This window comes from Rana temporaria, chromosome 3 (genome assembly GCF_905171775.1).
Source record: "Rana temporaria chromosome 3, aRanTem1.1, whole genome shotgun sequence".
In the NCBI taxonomy this organism is placed as follows: Eukaryota; Metazoa; Chordata; class Amphibia; order Anura; family Ranidae; genus Rana; species Rana temporaria.
Genome location: NC_053491.1, coordinates 431302454 through 431329236, shown reverse-complemented (window position 1 = coordinate 431329236; position 26783 = coordinate 431302454). Strand labels below are relative to the sequence as shown.

The following is a 26783-nucleotide window of genomic DNA, read 5'->3' as shown; positions in this document are numbered from 1 at the left end:
TACATGGGGTCAAGATTCATTTTAATACAACACGCCCACTACCAGCCTACTTTGAATTAGGCGGGCTTACACCCGCCCATTTACGCTACGCCGCCGTAAAGTTAGGGAGCAAGTGCTTTGTGAATACTGTACTTGTCTCTCTCTGTTACGTCGGCGTAGCGCATATGAGATGCGCTACGCCCGCACAAAGATACGCCGCTCTCTGTGAATCCGGTCTATGATTTGTTACATACAGCGCATGGTGTATGGCAGCAAGTTCCTGCATAAATACATTTACCCGTCATCTGAATGAGCTCCTAAACAACAAACAGCAGCCATAGCAGCCTATCAGAATTCATCTGACTTTAATAAACTGAAAGCGGATTGGTCATTAAGATTACCTTACTTTTCTATTTACATTGTTTTCAAATTTTCTTTTCAAGGCAGGTTACATTAGTAAATTATCCTCAGATACATCAATATGTGTACTCACGTGGCACGTGGCTGGCTGAAAACCTCTGTGTGGATGTGGGTCATCAGGTCCCCTCCAGCCATGTAGTCCATGACAAAGCAGACGTGCTCCGTAGTCTGAAAACAGCCGAGGAGGCTGAGAAGGAATGGATGGGAGGCGCCACTTACTGCCACAAACACACGCTTCTCACACAGGAGGCTGTAGAAATCAAGGAATAAAATGAGGCACTGCGGTTCATTTATTAAAGGCAAGGGGCCAGATCCACAAAGAACTTACGCCGGCGTATCTATTGATACGCCGCATAAGTTCTACGATGCCCCGTCGTATCTTTGTTTTGTATCCACAAAACAAGATACGACTGAATGTGAGCTCGATCCGACTGACGTACGTCTTAGTACGCCGTCGGATCTTAGGTGCATATTTACGCTGGCCGCTAGGTGGCGCTTCCGTAGATTTACGCGAGGAATATGCAAATTAGGTAGATACGCCGATTCACAAACGTACGCCCGCTCGGCGCATTTTTTTACGTCATTTACATAAGGCTTTTTTCAGTGTAACGTTACCCCTGGGTCTATGGGGCGTACGCAATGTTAAGTATGGACGTCGGGACAGCGTAGAATTTTCCGTCGTTTACGTAAAACGTTCGCGAACAGGGCTTTGCGTAAATTACGTTCACGTCGAAAGCATTGACAATTTGCGACGTGATTTCGAGCATGCGCACTGGGATTCCCCCACGGACGGCGCATGCGCCGTTAAAAAAACCCGTCATTTTACGTGGGGTCAAGATGTATTAACCTCCCTGGCGGTAAACCCGAGCGTGACTCGGGGTTGGTTTTCAATGCTAAGATCGGTATCCCCGAGTCACGCTCGGGGTGGACGTGCAGCGGCGCGGCTTACCTTTCGCTGGATCCACAGGCAAGTTACTCACCTTGTCCCTGGATCCAGCGATGCCACCGCGCTGTGTGAGCGAGCGGGACCTCCTCGCTCGATTCACAGTCTCCCCGTGTGCCGCCGATCTCCGTTCCCTGCGACGTTACGACGCACGGGAGCGGAGAACGGCGCCAAATTCAAAAAAGTAAACAAACACTTTACATACAGTATACTGTAATCTTATAGATTACAGTACTGTATGTAAAAAATACACAACCCCCTTGTCCCTAGTGGTCTGCCCAGTGCCCTACATGTACTTTTATAAAAATAAAAAATGTCATTTCTGCCTAAAAACTGTAGATTGTCCAAAAGTGTCCCTTTATGTCAAAAATGGTTTTAGAGCAGCTAGAAAACAGCGATAATAAATTATAATCACTTGCAGAATTGATCAATAGCGATTTGTGGGGAAATTCGTCATAAAAAAATAAAAGTAATGACAGCGACAATTCTGCAACTGAGCAAATTTCAGTGATTTTGAGTTGATTACATTATTGAATAATTTTTATTATAATTATATTATTATTTGTTATAATTATTTATAATTATTTATTATAATTTATAATTTTGTTTTTAAAAAAAAAATCATACCCGGAATGCCTACAAGACTCTTGTTTGGTCAGATTTAAGTGAGTTATTCCTAAAAATTACAGACCTACAGTATAAAACGGCAAATTTCCTTGCAAAATAATTGTACCGCTTTTAGTACGTAATTCCAGACAGAATCATACCGCCAGGGAGGTTAAGGGGGAAAATCTTCCGGTCTGTAAGTGGTTAAATAAGCATTAACAATAAAACCTACAAGCTGATTGGCCACCATGCACAGCTGCACCAGATTCTGTGTGTGCAGTTTTAGTAAATCTCCTTTTACGTGTCTTTAGTAAATCAACTGCATTATATCAAAAACAGAAGAGCTGCAAGTCCTCGTTCAGACGGGTGCTGCCTCTCATACTGCATGCAAGAGGCGTTTGTTTTGGCGTCATGCATCTGCCACAAAGTGTGTGCAGGCAACCTATGAAAGTGGATACAGATGAGGTGAATGCACAGACATAGCCGTAAGTCAAATTTGACAGCTATGCATGGCCCGAATCTGCATTTACTTCTATAGGTTGCTTTCACACAACAAGGGGCAGATGCCAAAACAAATGCCTTCTGCACACAGTACAGGTGCCAGCACCCGCCTGAATGCAACCAATCAGAGCCTTGCTGTCATTTTCTAGCCTGCACTGGAACAATGAGAGCTGGAATCTGATTGCTAGGGGTGATAACTCCCTGTTTTATCTTTCTGTCCAAAGTCAGAAAAGTCTCGGCCTGGACGCTCACCTCTCCACTTCATCTCTGGCGATAATGTCTCCTTTTTTCAAAGCTTTAACAGCAAATAATTCCCCAGTTGCTTTATATTCAGAGAGTAGAACCTGATCAGGAGACATAAACATTGGTAAAAAAAATTACAGGATCTGTGGCAACTACTTTATATCACTTACTAAGACCAAACAAGACTGTGAACTGTTTGGGTTATTTAAGATTTTGTACACTACATGTAAACCAATGTGATGTGGATTGATGTAAATGAAGAGACATGATAATGGAGATATATTGTTACTGAACTAAGATTACTAAATTTGGTGTACGAAGAGGCACAATGCAAAATGCTTTGTCACAGTTAAAGTGGTAATGCCAAGTATAAGGGGATTTTTTTTTTATTTGCACAAAGACATTTCTATTTTCATAGGTTCAAACATTTTATGCAAACATTAATGCTGGAAGGAAACCTAGCCTAACTTAACTTTTACCATTTAAGTTACACTGACGGAAAATTTCTACCTAAGTGCCCGATCCACAAAGCACTTACCTAGAAATTTTCGGCCGTGTAACTTAAATGTCTCCGGCGCAAGGCGGTCCTCTTCTGCAGGGGGCGATGACAATTTAAATGAGGCGCGCTCCCGCGCCGGCCGTACTGCGCATGCTCGTGACGTCATTTTCCCGACGGGCAGCGCGCAAAATTACGTTACGCTGGGCTTTGTGGATTGCGACAAGACAATAAAGTTGCGTCGGGTAAAAAAAAAGTTACGCGCCGAAAAATAAAATTCAAAATTTAAAAAAAATCGCGGCGATCGAAAAAAAGGTCTGTTTTTACAAGGTGTAACTAGTTTACACTTTGTAAAAGCAGAACTAATTTTACGTATGCAAACGTAAACTTACGCAGAAAACACAAAGCTGAAAAGCTTTGTGGATCTCCGTAAGTCCTCATTTGCATACGCTAGGCGGCATTTCGACACGAAATGCCCCCAGCGGCGGATGCGGTACTGCATCCTAAGATCCGACAGTGTAAGTCTCTTACAGATGTCGGATCTTCTGCCTATCTTTGGAAAACTGCTTCTGAGGATCAGTTCCAAAGATAGGCACAGGGATACGCAGGCGGAACAGCAGTTCCGCCTGCGTATCCCTTTTGAGGATTTGGCCCACTCTATTTAAATCCATTCCAGGTACCGTACATCAAAACAAAAAGCTGTGCAAAGTCAGTTTGCTTTCTTAATAAAATAACCACATCCTGAGAAGAAAAGTCTGTCTCTGCCAGCGTGGACCCTTGCTCTCTGGGTGGAAGCAGTGGTCTCTCTGCACAAGTCCAATGTGTCCCCTGCTGAGTCAGACCTATAGCTTTGCAATCAGCAAAGCTCATACTCTCTGATGATTGACAAGCTCTTGCTCTGATTCACAGGGGGCATGGCAGACCTCTGCAGAGGGATCGCTGCTTCCTACCAGAGAGAAAGATCTGCTGATCTGCTTCAAAAACTTTCAGTGGAATTAGAGCAACATTTTCCAGTACAGATGGGGTAAGAAAGGGTGAGGGAGAAATTTCCATTCACTTCCTGTTCTGAAGACACAATAGGAAGAGATAGGAAATTCCATCTTTGGGTTCAAGCTTGGCTTCAGTTGTACTTGGAAGTTAGTTGCCATTGCTGGGTCATGAGCTGTGCAGGTCAGATTGCCCACCCCACAGCTGACGTACACAAAAGGACGGGGGTGCTTGTGATATCATTGTCTTAATATTGGCACATGACCATATTAGACTGAGTATGTCAATGTGATTGACCTAATATGGCCTTGTTGTGATTTTAGGCTGATGATATCATGAGCATCCCTGCCTCATAGTATATGTACAGTTGTGGAACGATGAATCTGCAGATGATTGGCAATGACAGCCAACTTTGGACCAAACCAAAGCTCATCCATGTTAGTAACCAGAGACAAAAAGAGAGTCTACCAAACAGGGACACAAAACAGCAATTGCGAATCCTTCCCCATGCTACCCAAAACAAGAAAAACAGTTTGACTGCTCTTCCTCTTTAGCAATGTCTGACTGTTTCTTGTAACATAAACGCAGTTTTTGACTGGCAGGCCTCGTACACATGACCAAGAATCTCGTCGTAAAAGAAACATTGTTTTGCTCGACGGGGTTCTTGTCAAGCTTTCCTTGCGTACACACTGTCAAGACAAAATCTCGTCGTTCTCAAACGCGGTGACGTACAACACGTACGACGGCACTATAAAGGGGAAGTTTGATTCCATTGGTGCCACCCTTGGGGCTGCTTTTGCTAATCTCATGTTACTGAGTGTTAAGTAAAAGTTTGGTGAGAGACGATTCGCGCTTTTCAGTCTGTTACAGCGTGACAAATGTGCTATCTCCATTATGAAAACGACTTTTACCGAAGGTGTGCTCCCGTCTCATACTTTATTCTGAGAATGCGCGGGTTTCTAAGCATACACACAAACGTGTTTCTGGTCTTAAACCAGCCCGACGAGAAACACGTCGAGGAAATTGGGACTCCCGAAGAAAAAAAAGAGAACATGTTCTCTTTTTTTCTCGTTGAGATCCACAACAGTTTTCTCGACGAAAAACATACATGCGACCGTTTTTCTCGTCAAAAATGCTCTGCCAGCATTTTTCTTGATGGATTTTGCCGAGGACAACGGTTGTGTGTACGAGGCCGCAGTCTCTTAAATTATGAGCAGCCTACTGAGTCGGACCTATAGTTCTGCAATCAGCAAAACTGATTGTAGAGCTCTGACTCAGTGGACCACTCATGAGGCCACTGCTCCCCCACAGACAGTAATGCCTCGTACACACGATTGGAATTTCCGATGGAAAAAGTCAGGACTTTGGTCTTGGACTTTTTCAGTCGGAAATTTCGAAGGAGTTAGACAGAGAACATGTTCTCTTTTTTTCTGACGCAAAAAAATTCTATCGAAAATTCCGTTCGTCTGTATGGAACTTCGACGGAGAAAAAAACACACAGGCTCGGAAACAATTCGACGCATGCTCGGAAGCATTGAACTTAATTTTTCGAGCCTCGTCGTAGTGTTGTACGTCACCGCATTTTTGATGGTCGGAATTTGGTGTGTCCGTGTGTATGCAAGACAGCTTGAACGGAATTCTGTCTGAAAAACCCATCAGAGTTTATTCCGACGGAAACTCTGATCGTGTGTACAGGGCATAAGGGTCCCATTCTGCAGTTCCTGGCAGAGGACAAGCTTTTCTGCTGAGGCTGCCTTTTCGAGAAAGGAATGGATTTAGCTGATTTAATTTAAAAGTTTTATAGGGGCTTAAAGTATTAATATACTGTAGAATTTATTAATGATCACAAACTGAATTATTGATAAAAAAGCATCCCATCAAAAAAAAAAAAAAAAAAAAAAAAGCATGGCTTTAAGTTCTGTCTCCAAACCGTTTATACTTGTTACATTTTTACAAGCATGCATTTATTTTAGCCTAACCTATTTCTTGATCTGAAATTTGGAACCGTTCTGTTGAAAGTTGCCAGAACTGGGCTTAGTGATATGAAATGCAAAATTAGGTCATTTCATAAATTGGAGTTAGCACTGTTTATAGAGGATCCCACTGACAGGTGTTTCAGCTTTGTTGGAAGTTGAAATCATCCGACAATTTCTTATATCTCACAGGGACTCTATTGGTGAAATCTCTGTGTGGAGTTCCCAGGTCTGCACACCTACTGTGACAATTAGGAGGGGCTCCCATTCTCTCTGCTGGATTTCTAATTCACTCTACAGGTGAAACTCGAAAAATTAGAATATCATGCAAAAGTTTATTTATTTCACTAATGCAACTTAAAGGTGAAACTAATATATGAGATAGACTCATTACATTCAAAGAAAGATAGTTCAAGCCTTGATTTGCCATAATTGTGATGATTATGGCTTACAGCTCATGAAAACCCCAAATCCACAATCTCAGAAAATTTGAATATTCTGAAAATTTGAATATTCTAGGCTCAAAGTTTCCTACTCTAATCAGCTAATTAAGCCATAACACCTGCAAAGGGTTCCTGAGCCTTTAAATGGTCTCTCAGTCTGGTTCAGTAGGAATCACAATCATGGGAAAGACTGCTGACCTGACAGTTGTGCAGAAAACCAGCATTGACACCCTCCATAAGGAGGGAAAGCCTCAAAAGGTAATTGCAAAAGAAGTTGGATGTTCCCAAAGTGCTGTATCAAAGCTCATTAATAGAAAGTTTTGTGGAAGGGAAAAGTGTGGAAGAAAAAGGTGCACAAGCAGCAGGGATGACCGCAGCCTGGAGAGGATTGTCAGGAAAAGGCCATTCAAAAGTGTTGGGACTTTCACAAGGAGTGGACTGAGGCCGGAGTCAGTGCATCAAGATCCACCACACACAGACGGATCCTGGACATGGGCATCAAATGTCGTATTCCTCTTGTCAGGCCACTCCTGAACAACAAACAACGTCAGAAGCGTCTTACCTGGGCTAAAGAAAAACAGACCTGGTCTGTTGCTCAGTGGTTCAAAGTCCTCTTTTGTGATTAGAGCAAATTTTGCATCTAATTTGGAAACCAAGGACCTGAGTATGGAGGAAGAATGGAGAGACACACTGCAAGATGCTTGAAGTCCAGAGTGAAGTTTCCACAGTCTGTGTTGATTTGGGGAGCCATGTCATCTGCTGGTGTTGGTCCACTGTGTTTCATTAAGTCCAGGGTCAACGCAGCCGTCTACCAGGAGATTTTGGAGCACTTCATGCTTCCTTCTGCAGACGAGCTGACTTAATTTTCCAGCAGGATTTGGCACCTGCCCACACAGCCAAAGCACCAAAACCTGGTTCAATGACCGTGGGGATACTGTGCTTTATTGGCCAGAAAACTCGCATGACCTGAACCCCATAGAGAATCTATGGGGCATTGCCAAGAGAAAGATGAGACATGAGACCGAACAATGCAGAAGAGCTGAAGGCCACTATTGAAGTATCCTGGTCTTCCCTAACACCTCAGCAGTGCCATAGGCTGATAGCGTCCATGCCACGCCGCATTGCGGCAGTAATTGCTGAAAAAGGGGCCCAAACCAAGTACTGAGTACATATGCATGCTTATACTTGTCAGAGGTCCGATATTGTTCTATGTACAATCCTTGTTTTATTGATTGCATGTAATATTCAAAGTTTCTGAGATTGTGAATTTGGGTTTTTCATGAGCTGTAAGCCATAATCATCACAATTATGCCAAATCACGGCTTGAACGATCTTGCTTTGCATGTATCTATCTCATTTATTAGCTTCACCTTTTAAGTTGCATTCGTGAAATAAATTACCTTTTGCACGGTATTCAAATTTTTCGCGTTTCACCTGTATATTATTGAGAATGTACGAGGAGGAACTGGAACACCAAAGATGGGTAGCACCACCCAAAACCCCCAGGTGGACAGGAACAGTCTGGGGAGATCTCACTGTTGAAGTATTCAGGATAGGTAAGAAGCCATGGACTAACTTAGCCCACATTTTGGCCTCATGCACACTGGACATTATTAAAAAACACTAGTAGCAATAAGTGAAAAGCTGTAGTTGTAGAATTGGATCCTTTTGGAATCTTAGAAAATACATAACTTCTGTGGCAGTCAGAAGACTCCAGTAAGGCCCCGTACACACGACCGAGTTTCTTGGCAGAATTCAGCCAGAAACTCGATCGGAGCTGTATTCTGCCGAGAAACCCGGTCGTGTGTACACGACCGGGTACATGTTCTCTATTTCCTCGTTAGTCAACGGGGAAACTTGGCTCGCCGAGATCCTCGGCGGCTTCACAAGGAACTCGACGAGCAAAACGATGTGTTTTGCTCGTCGAGTTTCTCGGCCGTGTGTACGGGGCCTAACAGAAATAAGGGGTTCTTCTAGGTTCCCAACCGGGCGTTGTCTCTCAGATTCATATTTGAGTTATAAAACTATTGTTCGTCACTCACCTTTCCAAAATGTCCTCTTCCCAGGACAGCCAACAGCCTGAAGTCTTCTAATGACAGGTGAGAGACACTCGGTGTTCTATAAAAACATAAATTTGTTAATGACTATATGAATAAACCAATATGAATAAACCCAACCTACTTAATTTTATCTAAATCGGAGGTCTCAAAACTATGGCCCATAGGCCAAATCTGACCCAGAGCAAGTTTTTATCTGGCTTTCTCATTTAAGGGGGACTCCAATGGAGATCCTGATGCGGGGGGGGGGGGGGGTTCTGATGTAAAGGGGTGAAATTTAATTTGGAAAAATAACTTTTTTTTGGTCCAAGAATATTTGTAAAAACTTTAGTGTGAGCTTCATACTGAAAAGTATGGAGATCCCTAATCTAAACAATAGCTGTTTTATAGTTGCTGACATTCAATCAATGCCTTACCTGTATTGTCTAGTCATAGAACCTGTGGAAACTGTATACGTATGTATGATATAAATCCATCCAAATTATACCTGACCAATGCCAATTTTTATGGCCTTATTCAAAAAAGATGAAGCAAGGTGGAATGGGTTTCCAGCAAGAGACTTCAGCAAAGGATTTCTCAGGATCGGAACGGCAATCACGGGTGTGGGTGGCAGGAGAAGTAAGTATATGATTTCTTCTTTACAGGTACATCCTATAGGCATGTTTAAGTGTCGAGACAGAATGGCTTTGAACATACATGTATGGCAGCGAAGTGGCTTAGTGGTTAGCATTTCTACCTTGCAGCACTAGGGTCCTTGGTTGCACTATCTGCATGGAATTCCTTCTGTGCTTTTCTTGTTCTAAAAATACATTTATTTAACATTTTGGATAGAGTGAAGAGGGTTTTTTAATACTCATGAGGGTTTTATTGCTGTCTGTGCCCCCATCAGAGAGATTTACCCTCTCTATTTCTCCTGTTTGACATTACCTCTAAAAGTGAAAGAAAATCATACATTTTGGGTTGTCCCTTGAACAAGAATGGTTGGGAAATCTTCCAATGGGGACACTAGTTCTGGTGACAACCAGGGATTCCCTCACTTTGTAGGGATTTCTTCTCACTTCCTATTTTCGCAATGGAACAGGAAGTTAAGAGAAATCAACCAGCTTCCAGGTTTTTAAGTGAAGAAGCTGAAGTCTGAAGCTGATTGGCTACCATAAAGAGCTGCACCAGATTTTGCTTTCTCCAGTTTGATTAAATCAACCCCATTGTGTAATTTGTTGAAGCTATATAAATATGTGTGAGATAGGGACCATAGACTTTAAGCTTCTCCAAGGCAAGGGCTGATGTGAAGGTACAATATGTAAAACTCTGTGTAAATTGTTGGCGCAATAAAATTACCTGTAATAAATATTTAGCTGTTTGCCTGGAGTTCCACTTTAATGCATGCTTCTTCCTCTTCTCTTCTAACCTTTTTAACTCTATGAAGGCTTGAGTGAGGGGTTTGAAATTTTAAAAACATTTTTGTACTAACAATGAGATATAAGCGTCACAATTTGAGGTCAAATCCAAAAAGTGTAATGCCTGCTGTATTTTAATCCAGATAGGCCTGAAAAGGGGGACAGGGGAAGCAAGGAGCTATAGGGTTAACATTTAAGATCAGGAGATATGAGGTTATTTAGCAGGATTGGATAATTTGTAGATAGTAGGAGGGTCTACAGGAATTGTACAGGGAGGTATTGAAAATCTTCAAGCAGTTGGAAGCATTGGACGAGGAAGAAACTTTCCACCCTCCCACCGTGCGCTTAGATCGGTTCTCTTGCTGGCCATAGTGGCCTGGCAGTTGGGGTCTTCGAAGGCGTTCAAAATTTACAGTGATAGCTCATATTAGGGATCCATCTAGGTATGGCGCCCCCTGTTGAATCACAGATAATGGTGGGTTAATTGGGAAGTGTGAAGATCAAGGTATCTGCAGAAAGTTGGGATTGTCCCCAAGCCAGTGTGATGCTGCTGGGGACCTCTAAGTAGCACGCAGATACACACCTGGTGTTGGTTATTTTGTCAAATAAAACCAAAGAATTTCCAAGCTCAACTTACCAACCAGCCTGCGACCAACCAAATTAACCTGTCTAACAAATGTGGGCAACTAAAGCCCTGTTTTTAACGCATACTGTTAGACAGGTTAATTCAGTTGGTCACAGGCTGGTTGGTAAGTTGAGCTTGGAAATTCTTTGGTTTTATTTGACATGCGTTTGCCCTTCCAGTGCTTCTTGCTGTGAAGACCAGTTATAGGTGGGGGCAGTGACCTTTTTTTATACTATTGACATATTGGTCAGGCAACGCACTGCCATTGTGCACTTGTGCAATGTGTTTGGGTGTCTAGTGTGTTCCTGCGCCTTTAAGGAGGGTTGGGCTCTCTACAGTCATCTGCCCTTCATCTATCCATTAGAATACATGCACTCCCACTGTAGAGACTCTCCAAATTTAGAGTTAGGGTTTGCAAGATACAGGGTGCCTTGGCGAGGCCTGCAGCTTACGCATGTATTTTCAAATGTGTGCAACTAAACCCCTGTTTTTAACGCATACTGTTAGACAGGTTAATTTGGTTGGTCGCAGGCTGGTTGGTAAGTTGAGCTTGGAAATTCTTTGGTTTTATTTGACATGGCCTTCAAGTGCTCCTTGCTGTGAAGACCAGTTATAGGTGGGGGCAGTGACCTTTTTTTGTGTTGGTTATTTTATGCCTCCAAAGAGCGGCAACCTTCTTGTTATTGTTATTTCATGTTATATATTGGTTGTTTTGTTAATTAATGTCCGCTATGGCCACATTTTTCCCCAAAGTGGTGTTGGTCTGATCATTTTGTAGAGGGGGTAAGATTGGTGTGCATAGCAGTCCTTTTAGTAAGTGGCAGATGATATCTGTAGTACCCTAGCCATGTGTGTTATTTTCAGATTTTTACAACCCAAATTACTACAGAGATGGCTAGACCCTTGAGAACTGTTGTTTTTGTCCTTTGGAGGGGCTGCCTACTCTACGCTGGCTACTTTATTTTGCATGTAGCAGTCTATTTACCAAGTCAGTGACCAGCCAATGATAATTCCCCTTCCACTGAAGTGGCTGCAAAAATCTGAATTTATTTTTTTTGTTTTTTAAGCTTTGGCTGATGTTTCATATGGTTTACATTTTGTGCATAAGAATACAGCAAAAGTTTGAATTTACAAAGATTTACATATACAGAGATTCAAGAACTGAGTTCTACAATTCACATTTATGGTACAAGAACAATGCAGCAATTTGGGCCATAATTTGCTTCTATATGGAATCTGCCAGCTCAGCAGTAATGCAAAATCCAGTAATAGCATGAATAATACAGTAGAGGAAAATTTCTAGATGGCAATTGGGTATATAAAGTGTGATAATAAATCAAGGTGGCATAATAAGAGCAGTTGGAATGATCCTTCCATCAGTATAAAGTGATCTAATGTATTGCTATGAGAGTATCCAAATAGACATTTATTGCTGAGCATCTGCACCAAGGGAACCATACTTTTATCGTTTGATCAGCTGATCAGAGGATTGGACCAGGTAACATCTTCTGGAAAACTCCTGCTGTACAAGGAAGAAGATTGGTGGTACCCAAGGGATGTCTAATCCTGGAAACTACCAGGCTCCATATTCAGTGCTAATCAAAGACACTGAATATTGAACAATGAAGGGGAACAAGGACTTCATGAACCAGGGCCAACAATGAGCATGTCATCATTTGAGACAGGCAAGAATCTGTAGACAAACAGGAGCCGCAGTCTTTTCAAAGTTTATCTAAAGTCAAAACATTTTTATTTTTCACTTTGTATAGAGGAGGAAATGGTAAAAAAAATGAACTTTTGCCATCCGCCTTTCCGGAAAAATGGGAACATTTCCCCAGAAATAGATGGTAAATTGTGTATTTTCCGTCTATTTCTGTTATGGACAAAACTCAACATTTTTGGATTTTCTTTCACTTCTCTCACTTTCAGACCTGTTGATATTTGTCACCAGGAAAAAAAGAGAAATAAGGCTCATGCCGCGTACACACCATCACTTTATGTGATGGAAAAAAACGACATTTTCTGTGAAGTAAAAAACAAAGTTTTTGAAACTTCAATTTTCAAAAACGACGTTGCCTACACACCATCGTTTTTTCACAATGTTCTAGCAAAGCGAGGTTAGGTTCACCACTTTTTTCCATTGAAGCTCGCTTCATAACTAGCTTCTGGGCATGCGCGGGTTTAAAAACGTCGTTTTAAACGTTGTTTTTTGCTACACACGGTCAATTTCTGTGACACAAAAAACGACGTTTTAAAAAACGACACAAAAAATTTAAGCATGCTTCAATTTTTTTTTGTCGTTTTTTTTAAGACATAAAACAAAATTTTCCCCCACACATGGTCATTTAAATTGACGTTTTTAAAAACGTCGTTTTTTTTCATCACATAAAGTGATGGTGTGTACGCGGCATCAGGCTCAGGTTCACACTGCTGCGGTACAATTTTGATCCGACTTTAAGCCCTGGTTCACACTGGGTACGATTTGGAACGATTTGAGATGCGATTTGACATGTCAAATCGCATCTCAAATCGGCAGCAATTGTCGGCAATGGCACTGTCCTAATCAGTGCGACGCCGCATCTGCGATTTCAAAAAGTAGTTCCTGTACTACTTTTTGCGATTTCGGGCCGCGAAATCGTGGTAAAATCGCGCATTTTACCGCGATTTTGAATTCGCAGCAGTGTGAACCTAGGCTCAGTGCAATTGTGTAGTGCTACTTGGATGCAAATTTGATAAGGTTTGTATATTCTACGTGGCCAAAAGCACACTGGAATTTAACCAAAGATTTAGAGGAACCACAGGTGTGAACAGCCTTTTGCATTAGAGTGTGCACCCCAAAGCTCTAACACACATGCAGCTTCGGCTGGGAAGTGCTCTGTGCTGAATGGCTTCCTGTTCATTCACAAACTGAACACAGTTTACCATGCTTCAGTTTTAAATGAACACAGTGAGTGATTAGTACTGCGTTCATTCAGAAAAGGAAGGGGCCTGTAAATGACACACTTCCCCTACTCTCCATCCTGAAAAATACCCTATTTGTATTTGCAGCAGCCAGCAGGAGAGGGGAGGAGGGAAGACAGCAGCTCTGTGGGGGGGCAGGCCTCGGGCAGCAGGGGGAATCTGCACCGCACGGGTGATTAGGGTGTGTCTAGGCACGCCTATGACAGGAACCTTTTCCAAAATCGCTCTGTGCTGAGTCACAATGATGTCCATGCACATATAGATGTTTAGAGGAGTTTAAAGGCAGGGAAGCTTAGAGGCAGGAACCCCCCCTCTACAGCCAGTGCATCCAGGAGTCGCAGATTTTCACAAAAAAAACAATTGACACGCCTAAAAACCTATAAGCACAATGGGCCAGATTCACGTATCTGGGCGCATCTTTGTGCGGGCGTAGCATATCCTATTTACGCTACACCGCCACAACTTAGACAGGCAAGTGCAGTATTCACAAAGCACTTGCTCCGTAAGTTTCGGCGGCGTAGCGTAAATGGGCCGGCGTAAGCCCGCGTAATTCAAAGTAGGCTGGTAGGGGGCGTGTTGTATGGAAATGAATCGTGACCCCACATAAATGACGCGCCTAACGAACAGCGCATGCTCAGTATCACGTCAAATTTTCTCCCTAAGTTACACCGGCGCAATGCTTAGTCGTCGTGAATGTAACCTACGCCCATCCCCATACGACTTACGCAAACGACATAAAATACGACGCTGTTCGGACGTTTCCGACGTCCATACCTTAACATGACTTACCCCTGCTTTATGAGGGTTAAAGTTACGCCGGTCGTACGCTTTACGTAAACAGTGTATATTAATACGCCGGGGGCAAGTACGTTCGTTAATCAGCGTATCTAGCTCATTTGCATATTAGACGCAGAAATCTACGGAAGCGCCCCTAGCGGCCAGCGTAAATATGCACCCAAGATACGACGGCGTAGGAGACTTACGTCGGCCGTATCTTGGCAACAGTGAGGCGTATCTGATTCTATGAATCAGTCGCATAGATACGACGGCGCACTTTCAGACTTACGACGGCGTACATGGAGATACGCCGTCGTAAGTCCTTTGTGAATCTGGCCCTAGGTGTATTTAGCACTTCAGCGTAATTCATTTCAATGGTCAGAATACTTCTTAGGCCTCGTACACACGATCAGGACCGTTGTCATCGGTTAACCGATGAAGCTGACTGATGGTCCGTCGTGCCTACACACCATCGGTTAATTAACCGATCTTGTCAGAACGCGGTGACGTAAAACACAATGACGTGCTGAAAAAAAACGAAGTTCAATGCTTCCAAGCATGCGTCGACTTGATTCTAAGCATGCCCGGGTTTTTAACCGATGTTTTTGCATACTAACGATCGGTTTTGACCTATCGGTTAGGCGTCCATCGGTTCAATTTTAAAGCAAGTTCCTATTTTTTTGACCGAAGGTTAACTAACCGATAGGGCCCACACACGATCGGTTTGGACCGATGAAAACGGTCCATCAGACCATTCTCATCGGATGGACAGATCGTGTGTACTCGGCCTTACTCTGGCCAATGAAATTAATTAAAACCCAAGCGCTAGAAATGCCTAAATGCACCTAAACGTCTTACACCAATCTGCAAGCGGCAAGCCTTTTTTCTGCCAAAACTCAGCTGCCAGGGGGAAAAGAGTCTAGGAGAGTTAGCAAAACGTCCAGTGTACATGAGGCCTAAATGATACAGTAAGTATGCCTTGTGTCCTACCTAGCACTCCTGACTTTTTATTTTCCTTGTTTTTTATTTTCTTTTAATAAAAATTAGTGCAATAATATTTTTATTTTCTTTTAATAAAAATTAGTGCAATAATAATAATTATATTAATAATTTAAATTTATAAATATTAAAACATTATCAATATCCTACATAAATGTTCTTTTCCTCCGTTATACATTGCATTACCTAATCATTTGTTGTGTAACCAGTCAATATAACAATAGGTTATCTTTTATGTAACATTACTTTATCTTTACATTATCATTACATTATCTTATCTTCTTGTCCATAACATGGAAAAAATGTATTTTATATAATTGCTCAAATATTTATTTATATATTCCTGTTATTAGTTGTAAGTGCTTTTTGTATGTTTTCCTTGCATTGTTTTTAATTAAAAGAATGCAGGAAAAAAAATATTATTTAATATTATTATTATTTGGTTTTGACAACTAGAACTGTCTTCTTTAAAATACATACCGTATATACATTGAATGCACTTAATTTCTTATTTGTAATACATGGTTAAAGCTAAACTCCCGTCATATATAAAATGCATGTAATCTAGTTACTGTATGGATTTGTAAAAATGAGTATGTAATTAAATGTGGCTTTAATACAGTTAGTATAATTACCTGAACCTGTCTGTATATTAGCGTTCTGTAATCCCTTGAAAAACAGAACTATTTATAAAAAGAAAATGTAATAAAAAAATTAAGAAATTAAATTGGATCAAAAGTGGCGTTGCAGTCCATAGTGATTGGTTGGGTTCCTTTTTCCCATTCTCCTAGGAAATAAACAATGAAGCCTGAGGGGTCACCATGGGCTTCACTATGGACTCCACTTTTGTTCTTGCTGTCTTTTTTCCATTATTTGTATAAATAGCCCCTTAGTGATAGAGGAACTGCAGGGCCAGCCAATTCGGCTGTATTTCATTGTATAGTGCTGTCAATCTAGCACAGGGAATATGCTTACAGAAGGGGAAAACACAGAGATGATCTCATCGGTGTGCTACTGATCCATTACTAAACAACAACCCAAACAACAGGCTTGCAGTCAGGGAGGTGTCATTGCTGTACTCCCGTGACAGTGAAAGTGGTGTCACCATGTTGATTGTGCAGTCTGGCAGGGGTGTATTGTGCACCTATTGGAGGGTATAAAACACACATACTGTGGCCTTTGGACGCCTCACTGAAGTTAAACTTGAACAGCACTCTTTGTTACATGGACCCTGTCAGGACTAAGCCAATAAAACAGTGACAATAGTGGGGGTGTGCACCTGTGTGTGTTTTGCATTGATAAAGGGGCATAAATAGGTAGGTACTCACCGTCTTTGGCTGTCCTTCCTTGTGGCTGGACTTTCTTTTAGCACTGGACTATCCACCTAATAAGTAACAAACATAGGTACAAGGAATTTACACTTCATGTAAAAATGTTCATAGAGATAATTATTGCCCAATATGCCAGTTTTTGCCTATCTCTTACCGTATCTTTCGGTTCTTGATTGGGTTCCAGTGTAAGAGACTCCAGACGCAGCTCTCTAACAACGAATCAAAATGGAGGATGAATGATAGGAAATATATGATGACCAGAAAATTAAACACTGAAGCACAGATCACAGAGCAAACAAGGGTGTTTGCTAATATAACATGACTGGGAAGCAGCTAACCTTAGAAGAAATAGACTAGAGAGAAAGTTAGCAAGAGGTAAAAGAAAGCTTGGGGGACACCAGGAGAAACATGACATTTCTAGGAGGACTGTAGATCAGACACAGCAAGAGAAGACAATTAATGTAAGATCACATGACTCACGCTCCACGCTCTGCAGGACTGTACCCTCCAGTGCTGGCAGGAATAGCTCTGCGCAGGAGGCGGAGCCATGTTGAGGGGTCGATGTTCATCTGTCGAGCACGGAGGAAAGCCTTGCCTGGGTACAAATTTCAATGAAATACAGTTACACTTAGACTGTAAAATGTAGCGTAACCATAGCAGCTTATGCCATTGAAACATTAGGGATATTTCCCATCACTTCCTGTCCTAAAGACACAACAGGAATTGGGAAAAAATCTCTCCAAAACAATGAGAAAATAATTTTTCTTGGGCTGTATATGAACATTTCCCAGTGTAATGTCCCTTGTGAGAGATACCTTAACCACTTCCATACCGCGCCTATACTTGCACTTCTCTCATACATGTAAAAATCATTTTTTTTGCTAGAAAATTACTCAAAACCCCCAAAAATGATATCTATTTTTTAGCAGACAACCTAGGGAATAAAATGGCGGTCTTTGGAAATTTTTATGTCACACGATATTTGCGCTCAATTTTTTTTTACAGGTTACCAGTTTAGAGTTACAGAGGAGGTCTAGTGCTAGAATTGTTGCTCTTGCTCTAATGCACGCGGCGAAACCTCACATGTGTGGTTTGAACGGCGTTTACATATGCAGGCACGACTTAACGTGTGCATTCACTTCTGTGCTTAAGAACACGGGATCGGGGGCACTTTAAAAAAAAAAAAAAGGAATTGTTTATTTTACTTTTTTTTTACACTTTCTCTTTAAAAAAAATGTTTTTTATCACTTTTATTACTATTACAGGGAATGTAAACATCCCTTGTAATAGGAATGGTGCATGACAGGTCCTCTTTATGGAGAGATCTGCTCCATCCTGGAAAGATTAAGATAAAAAAAAATAAAAAAAAGGAACAATCTCTTTCTTTCCAGCCAAGAGCTTGGCTTTGTTTACCTCCGCCGGCCGTAACTTCTCATCCGGGCCTCTAACGGTCATAGTGATTACTGGGGACCATCTGGTCACCGGAAATCTCTATGATCATCATACAGCAGAACCGGATTTCTTTCTATGGGTCACCTATCGCACAGGCATCGGTTCTGGCGATTATTATTGATTATTATTAATTTGTTGCGTTCCATTCATTTAGATGTGACATTCGTTATTTTGGATAATTCGTAACTTTAGATAAATTCGTTACGTTTCACAATTATAATGATTTTGTTTCAGCCAAATTTGAAAGGAAATTCCAATACCTATAATTTAACAGTTCTTTATTATTATTATTATTATTATTATTCTTATTATTATTATTATTATTATTATTATTATTATTATTAGTTAGTTAGTTATTATTTTGGATTTAAAACATTTCAGATTTGTGAATTTTCATTCTTATTTTTGGATTTTCATTCTTATTTTTGGATTTTCGTATTTTATTTAATATTTTCGGATTTACGAATTTCTGAAATTTACAGGTTTACAAATAAATTCAAAATAACTAATTTTGTTCATGACGAAGGACCCGAAATCCTAGATAGGAAAAAAAAATTAAACTAAAACGAACAAATTATTTGACAGTGCATATCTCTAGTACATAGCATTTATTACTTCTAATACATGAAACCTACTGATCTTACACAACATAAAGAGGACACAGTCCTCAAAAGCCCAACACACCTTGTTCTTTGGAGAAAATGTTCTTTTGTCGACGTAGTTTCGAAAATCTTTCAATTACTGGATTATAAAATGCTACCTGAAATTTAACATAAATGCAAGGATTACATATATGATATTGATATTAGAACTGGCATATAATATTGAAACTGAAGTTCAGATATAAATTTATATATATATATATATATATATATATATATATATATATATATATATATATATATATATATACAGTATATATATATATATATATATATATATATATATATACACACAGCATGTGCATGTATTGCCATTTACTGTAATTGTTACCGCAGTACCTGTGTAGTTTGCAAAAATGGCTGCACACAAATCTTAAAGGGGAGTTCCACCCACAATTTCACTTTTTAAATATAAATACCCCTGTAATACACAAGCTTAATGTAGTCTAGTAAAGTTAGTCTGTAAACTAAGGTCCGTTTTGTTAGGTTGTTAGAGCATTTAGTTAGTTTATAATCTAGAAATAGACCGTGGCCATCTTAAGTGTGGGCATCATGAAGCCAGACTGTAGGACTTCCTGGATTTCAGCCTTGCAGATCTCGCACATGCTCAGTGCTGCACAAGCGATGTAATAGGTTTCAGTCAAGTTTCCATAGCAACGGGAGTGTCAGAGGAAGTTGCCGCCCCTTCTCTATGCAAATAGGCTATTTGCAAGGACTACTGGGATACATGATGCCTATCCCAGAAACCCTTGTGAATAGCCTTGTGACTTAATAGCCTAGGCTAATAAGGAGGAGGAAGTAATAAAGGACTACAAAATAAAGGTATTTACAAGCAACAAAATAAATAAAAACTGTCCATTCTGAACACTATGAGATTAGGGCATGCAGCACAGACAAACATAAAAAAATGGGTGGAACTCCACTTTAAGTAGGTAAGGTGATTTTTATATACGTAGTTTTAAAAAGTGCTTTATCTAGAAATTAGCTTTATTACATTTTAAACAGATTTATTTTGCCCCCCCCCCCCCCCCAAGCAGCACCCTAAAAACCACAGACATATATTACGTAGTGTGTTTCTTGCTCTTGCTACCAAAATGTCTTCTTTGTTACATTCCAACACAAGATCTCCCAATCTCAACAGAAAAGTTCTACTGTCTTCCATAACTAATAGCAACAATTAGTGGGTGTCCCTATTTTTCATTAAAGTTTATGTCTAGTCACTTTTTTTATTTAAGTTTTGGATAGCGTGGAGAAGAGTTATAACCTTTGTTTGGTTTTATGGTTTTTACTGGGTGAGGCCTCGTACACACGACCGAGAAACTCGACAGAATCCATCAAGAAACTTGGTGGCAGAGCTTTTTTGGTGAGGAAAATGGTCGTGTGTAAGTTTTTCATCGAGGAAACTGTCGAGGAACTCGACGAGGAAAAAAGAGAACAAGTTTTCTTTTTCCTCGACGGGAGTCTCAATTTCCTCGTCGGGCTGGTTTTCGACGAGAAACTCGAGTGTGTGTGGGCTAAGAAACCCGCCCATTCTCAGAATAAAGTATGAGACGGGAGTAAAAGTAGCATTTGTAATGGAGATAACACATTTTTCAAGCTGTAACAGACTGAAAAGTGCAAATCGTCTCTGACCAAACTTTTACTTAACACGCAGTAACATGAGATTAGCAAAAGCAGTCCCAAGGGTTGTGCCAGTGGAATCGAACTTCCCCTGCCATTGTATGTGTTGTACGTCACCGCGTTTGAGAATGAGTAGATTTTGTCTTGACAGTGTGTATGCAAAGCAAGCTTGTCGAGTTCCTCGACAAGCCTAACAAGGAACTCGTCGAGGAAAACGAAGTGTCTTTTCCGACGAGTTCCTCGGTCGTGTGTACGAGGCCTTAGAGAGATTTCTCCTCACTTACTTTACTGGTGACAACAGTAACAAGTGAAATATTTGCGCTGTAAAGTGTTATACAAATTAATGTGTGTGTGCATATAACCACATACATATACAAGTACAAAAAATGGGTGGGGAAAGTCCAAAAAAGGGGAGTGACACTAATATACCAGTAAACAATATTGTTGAATAGTCCTTAATCGAGGGCACAGTGCTGAAGAGGTCCAGGTACAACAAAATCCAACCATGTGGGGGTGCAGTTCATCAATACTTAATCCAATCAATAACGTTGTGAAGTGAAAAATGTTGAAAAACACAACAATAAAAATAAAATATAAAAATAGAAATAAAAATAAATATAAAAATAAAAATAAAAATAAAATTAAAATAAAATTAAAATTAAAAATAAGGGTCAAAGTATTTCAGAAGAAGGAGGCCTTGTATCCAAAAAGGGTGAAAGATAGAGAGTGAGCCGTAACCAAGATCTCATATATGCACCTCTAGTGATCCCAGCAGCTCACCTCTAATCTGGCAAGCTGGATTGAATCAGCCTGATCCTGATGGGTGTGGTCCGTTGTTGGATATCACATACGGGTCTCCATAAAGTGTATTACATGAAAAAGTAAAAGGGTAGAAACCAAATGGTGTGATAACGTCACAGAGAGGGGTAGCAATGTCTTCTGATTTAAACCAGTGGAGATGCACTCACATGTGGGTGAAAAAACTGGGGCTCTTATCCACGAACGCCGAGCTCGTCAGTCCCTCCTTCCTCTCCCTTACTGATTCTCCAAGGTTAGGAGTCCCGTGTCCCCAATGGTTCACAAATCGGCTCTTGTTATGTATGAGGATCTCGGTAGTGTATGTGGGGTACACATGTTGATGAAGTCACATGTTGACGATACGCGTCGGGATTGGAGGGCTTGACACACTCCAGCATCCGACCACTGGACATACGAGTTCGCCACTCGTCGGATTGATGCAGCAATTTCGATTTTAAATGTGAGTTTTTAAGTGCTTTTAAATAAACTTTTCACATCTGATTGGGCTACGCTGTGGTTGTCTATTCCACTTCCCCCCATGTATGACTGCCACATCTGAGTGTCCGGACTGAGCCACAGATAGAGGGGAAGTGTTGGAGGCACATATTTATTGCGAGTCCGCACTCGTGGAGGAAGGTCCTTTATGTTATATTGTTCATGTGAGTGCATTACCACCTGGGCATTCCTGGGGGGTTTTTGTTTATTGTTGATGATATCACACGATCAGGCTTGTCCTTCTCTCTTACCCCACATACACTACCGAGATCCTCATACATAACAAGAGCCGATTTGTGAACCATTGGGGACACGGGACTCCTAACCTTGAAAAATCAGTAAGGGAGAGGAAGGAGGGACTGACGAGCTCGGCGTTCGTGGATAAGAGCCCCAGTTTTTTCACCCACATGTGAGTGCATCTCCACTGGTTTAAATCAGAAGACATTGCTACCCCTCTCTGTGACGTTATCACACCATTTGGTTTCTACCCTTTTACTTTTTCATGTAATACACTTTATGGAGACCCGTATGTGATATCCAACAACGGACCACACCCATCAGGATCAGGCTGATTCAATCCAGCTTTCCAGATTAGAGGTGAGCTGCTGGGATCACTAGAGGTGCATATATGAGATCTTGGTTACGGCTCACTCTCTATCTTTCACCCTTTTTGGATACAAGGCCTCCTTCTTCTGAAATACTTTGACCCTTATTTTTAATTTTATTTTTATTTTAATTTTAATTTTATTTTTATATTTATTTTTATTTCTATTTTTATATTTTATTTTTATTGTTGTGTTTTTCAACATTTTTCACTTCACAACGTTATTGATTGGATTAAGTATTGATGAACTGCACCCCCACATGGTTGGATTTTGTTGTACCTGGACCTCTTCAGCACTGTGCCCTCGATTAAGGACTATTCAACAATATTGTTTACTGGTATATTAGTGTCACTCCCCTTTTTTGGACTTTCCCCACCCATTTTTTGTACTTGTATATGTATGTGGTTATATGCACACACACATTAATTTGTATAACACTTTACAGCGCAAATATTTCACTTGTTACAATTATCACTTTTTGTCTATCGAGGTAGACCTCTTTTTTATTTGCAGCAGTATCCCCACTTTTCACTTGTCCCTTCACTCTAGACAGCGCAGGAGTTCACTTCACTTACTGGTGACAACAGTTTCACTAGACCAGGGGGTCTCTAGACTTTTAAGTATGAGGGCCACACCTAATATTTTACAAATATTTGCGGGCCAAAAAATTTCCAGCTTAATACATGAATTAATATAATTAATTAATTAATACATTTTTTAATCAGCAGGATATGATTTAGGGGAAAAAACTCAGTAAAACAAATCAAAGAGCTATTAATAATCGTCAAACAAAAATAAATCCAGTCTGCACTTTTCTCATCAGAGTCTCCACTTACACCGGGGTCCTCTTCAGAGTTTCCCCTTTCATTAGGGTCCCATCAGTGTCCCCTCTTACATTAGGGTCCCCACCAGAGTCCCTCCTTATATCAAGGTATCTATCAAGGTCCCCCCTTATTTCAGGGTTCCCATCAGAGTTTACATTACATCAGAGTCTCTCACTGCAGGGGGATAAGGGGAGAAGCAGAGACTGTGCACATAAGCTGATGAGGGGAGATGAGGGGAGGCTTTGCACATCAGCTGTTGGGGGGATAAGCAGAGACTGTGCACATCAGCTGTTGGGGGGATAAGCAGAGACTGTGCACATCAGCTGTTGGGAGGGGGGGCAGAGACTTTGCACATCAGCTGTTAGTGGGATAAGCAGACTGTGCACATCAGCTGTTGGGGGGGGGGCAGAGACTGTGCACATCAGCTGTTGGCTGTTGGGAGGGGCAGAGACTGTGCACATCAGCTGTTGGGGGGATAAGCAGACTGTGCACATCAGCTGTTGGGGGGGAGCAGAGACTGTGCACATCAGCTGTTGGCTGTTGGGGGGGGAGCAGAGACTGTGCACATCAGCTGTTGGGGGGATAAGCAGACTGTGCACATCAGCTGTTGGGGGGGGGGGGAGCAGAGACTGTGCACATCAGCTGTTGGCTGTTGGGGGGGCAGAGACTGTGCACATCAGCTGTTGGGGGGGGGGGGGCAGAGACTGTGCACATCATCTGGGCCTCATGTAGCCTACGGGCCATAGTTTGGAGACCCCTGCACTAGACAGAAATTGAGAGAAATTCTGCAATATGGACTCTAACAGCAATAAAAAGCTGAAATTGGTTCTAGCCGTTCCCTACTCTGTGTTGTTGTTGGGGATTGTTCCTCACTCGCTGTCTGAGGAAACTGTCGTCACTGGACGCACACTTTAAATAAAGAGCACCTGTAAAACTTCATTAAGCTGTCTGTACCTCACATAGCAGCATTCCCTGAGGTTCCAGCTCCAGAAAGGTTTCATGTCTCTGGTCATCCAGAAATTCTTCCAGCTTCACATATTTAATGGCGCAAAGGGAGCGAAAATCTTTCCTGTACACAGAAACTTGCAGCTCTCGTGCCTGGACACATATAAAGGAATCACAAACCAATCAGTATTATGCATTATAGATAATGTGAATTATATGATGGCAGATCAACAGCAATGCCCTCGGGTTGACATGGCCCACTTTCGAACCAGAACAGTCCAGACACAAATTTCTTTAGTGCCTTTTCACCATAACCTTAGTACTTATACTTGCTTGTTAATAGAAGTCATATATTTTACACATATACTGTGCTGGAAACCCACTTTGTTTTCTACAAAACAGACACACATTGTGTAGGTGAGTAACCTAGGTGATACACACCATCCACAATCCTTCCAGCCAGGGCCACACTAATATATATATATATATATATATATATATATATATATATATATATATATATATATATATATATATATATATATATATATATATATATATATATATATAGTGATATAGTGTATATCACAGTATATCCCCCTACTAGTTAGGTGCTAATGGGGGTAGGTGAATTTAGTTATTCTTATGGTATTCCAGTAGGTTCTGAAACATAGTGGGATGGAAGTGGCAGCTCCTGGGCTGATTATTAATACAGCCTCAGCCAATCCCTGATTAAGAGAGTGATCAGCAGGGGGCTGAGCAGGGTATAAATGGTCTGCAGCCTAGAACACCAGGGTCCTTTGCCTGTTGGAGAGTGATACAGCCTAGAGGGGCTATCTTCCCTCCAGGGTGATCCAGTTGACTCTGCAGGAGGTTCTGCAATGTGATTGCACGGTGGTAGGCTTTAAAGTGTACAGCTGGTGCAGCTGCTTTGCACTGGGAGCGCACTCACTCGGTGCCCACAGCACTGTGACGGCACTGTCACCAACAGCACCCATTAACTGTTTGCAGTCGGGAGCCAGTAGGACAGGCTTTAGATCACGTCATGAATGTGACACCCATTCTTAGTGACTGTATGACAGAAAAGCCCAGGAAGGAATACTCCTATCTATCTATCTATCTATCTATCTATCTATCTATCTATCTATCTATCTATCTATCTATCTATCTATCTATCTCAGTCCCATCTTATCTTCACATCATGTTTTGTGAGGTTATTCTATCTCCATCAGTGTTTCTCACCCTTTCAAGCTGTAGTTTGAAAACCTGATCCCACGTGTCCCGACCTTCTGTCTTCCAAGAAGTTTGTCCCACCACAACGTTGTCCAGCCGTAACACAACACTGATTTCACCTGCAGGTACCAAAGGCACAAAACTCACAAAAGGAACTTTTGAATTCAAAGTATTCCCTGCTACCCACAACAACCAATCAGCTTCAAAATGGCATTCTTACAGGACAGATTTACTGTAAATATGGAAAGGAGAATGTGATTAGCTACTGTGGACTGGAACACATTTCTCCATATGCAGTTTTGTGCAGAGTACATTTTAAACTGTTCTATTGATGATTGTATAATTTGACTTGTTACAAAATAATTTCTTTCCTTCCTGTTTTGTCACTGATAGTACATGAACTATTTATAAATAGGAATCAGTCCTCTGTACAAGATCTGTGGACATTATGGCAGTAAAGATGTTAAGAAAATGGCAACTCTAATGGTGGCCATACATGTTTTGATTTGAGATTGATCTAGGAATGATAATGAACAAGAGATTCATCACTGATTAAAATTTCATACGACTGAACGCAGTGGGAGTTATTTACTAAAGGCAAATCCACTTTGCACTACAAGTGCACTTGAAAGCGCACTGAAAGTGCTATTGGAAGTGCAGTAGCTGTAGATCTGAGGGGGACATGCAAGGAAAATAAAAAACAGCATTTAGCTTGCACATGATTGGATGATGAAATCAGCAGAGCTTCCTCTCATTTCAGATCTTCCCCTCAGATTTACAGCGATTGCACTTCCAAGTGCACTTTCAGTGCAAAGTGGATTTTCCTTTGGTAAATCAACCCCCATTGTTCCATTCTTTGCGATAAACTGAAAATATTATTCAAAAGTGCAGTTGCATACGTGTAAAAGGTGTAAAGCTGGTCATACACTAGCAGAATTTTGTTTGAAAATCTTTAATTTAAAGCAGTAGTAAAGTCTGCTTTTTTATTTCTACCTACAGGTAACCCTTTAATAAGGCTTACCTATAGGCAGGCCCGTCGGAACTAGACAGGCAAAGCAAGCAACTGCTTGGGGCCCCGAGCTGGCCAGGGGCCCCCAAGCAGGAGCCCGTTCATTCCGCTGCGGGGATGGGGGCTTTCGTTTGCTGAGGGGCAGGGGGGTGGGCTGGGGACGCTGGAGCCCCGAATGGGTAGTCGTAAAGCCCAGAGTCTCGGGCACGCCATAATTAATTATGAGCCCCGAGCGAGCGCTGTATGTTTCCGAGTGTGGCCGAGAGTCGAGAGACACAGATCCCGCCTTCCGGAACCTGCAGCACCTATGATGGACGTCCCACTGCTCCAATCTGTGACTGTGGGACGTGTGACGTCCATCACAGGCGCTGCAAACTCAGAAGGCGGGAATTACAAAGCCGC

At 41.4% G+C, this 26783-nt stretch overlaps 1 protein-coding gene across 2 annotated transcripts in view; it reads right to left on the bottom strand.

Annotated features, from left to right (window-relative positions):
• LOC120933238 (serine/threonine-protein kinase N1-like) overlaps positions 1-26783 on the bottom strand; it is a 126442-nt gene that overhangs the window by 31443 nt on the left and 68216 nt on the right. For both annotated transcript variants that reach the window (XM_040346336.1, XM_040346337.1), the window contains exons 8-16: positions 25382-25491; positions 24149-24292; positions 18875-18950; positions 17219-17333; positions 16893-16947; positions 16736-16791; positions 8634-8709; positions 2702-2793; positions 473-649 (exon numbers count right to left, since the gene is read on the bottom strand). In XM_040346336.1, coding sequence (XP_040202270.1) covers positions 473-649; positions 2702-2793; positions 8634-8709; positions 16736-16791; positions 16893-16947; positions 17219-17333; positions 18875-18950; positions 24149-24292; positions 25382-25491 — 901 coding nt within the window. The remainder of the gene's footprint in view (positions 1-472; positions 650-2701; positions 2794-8633; positions 8710-16735; positions 16792-16892; positions 16948-17218; positions 17334-18874; positions 18951-24148; positions 24293-25381; positions 25492-26783) is intronic.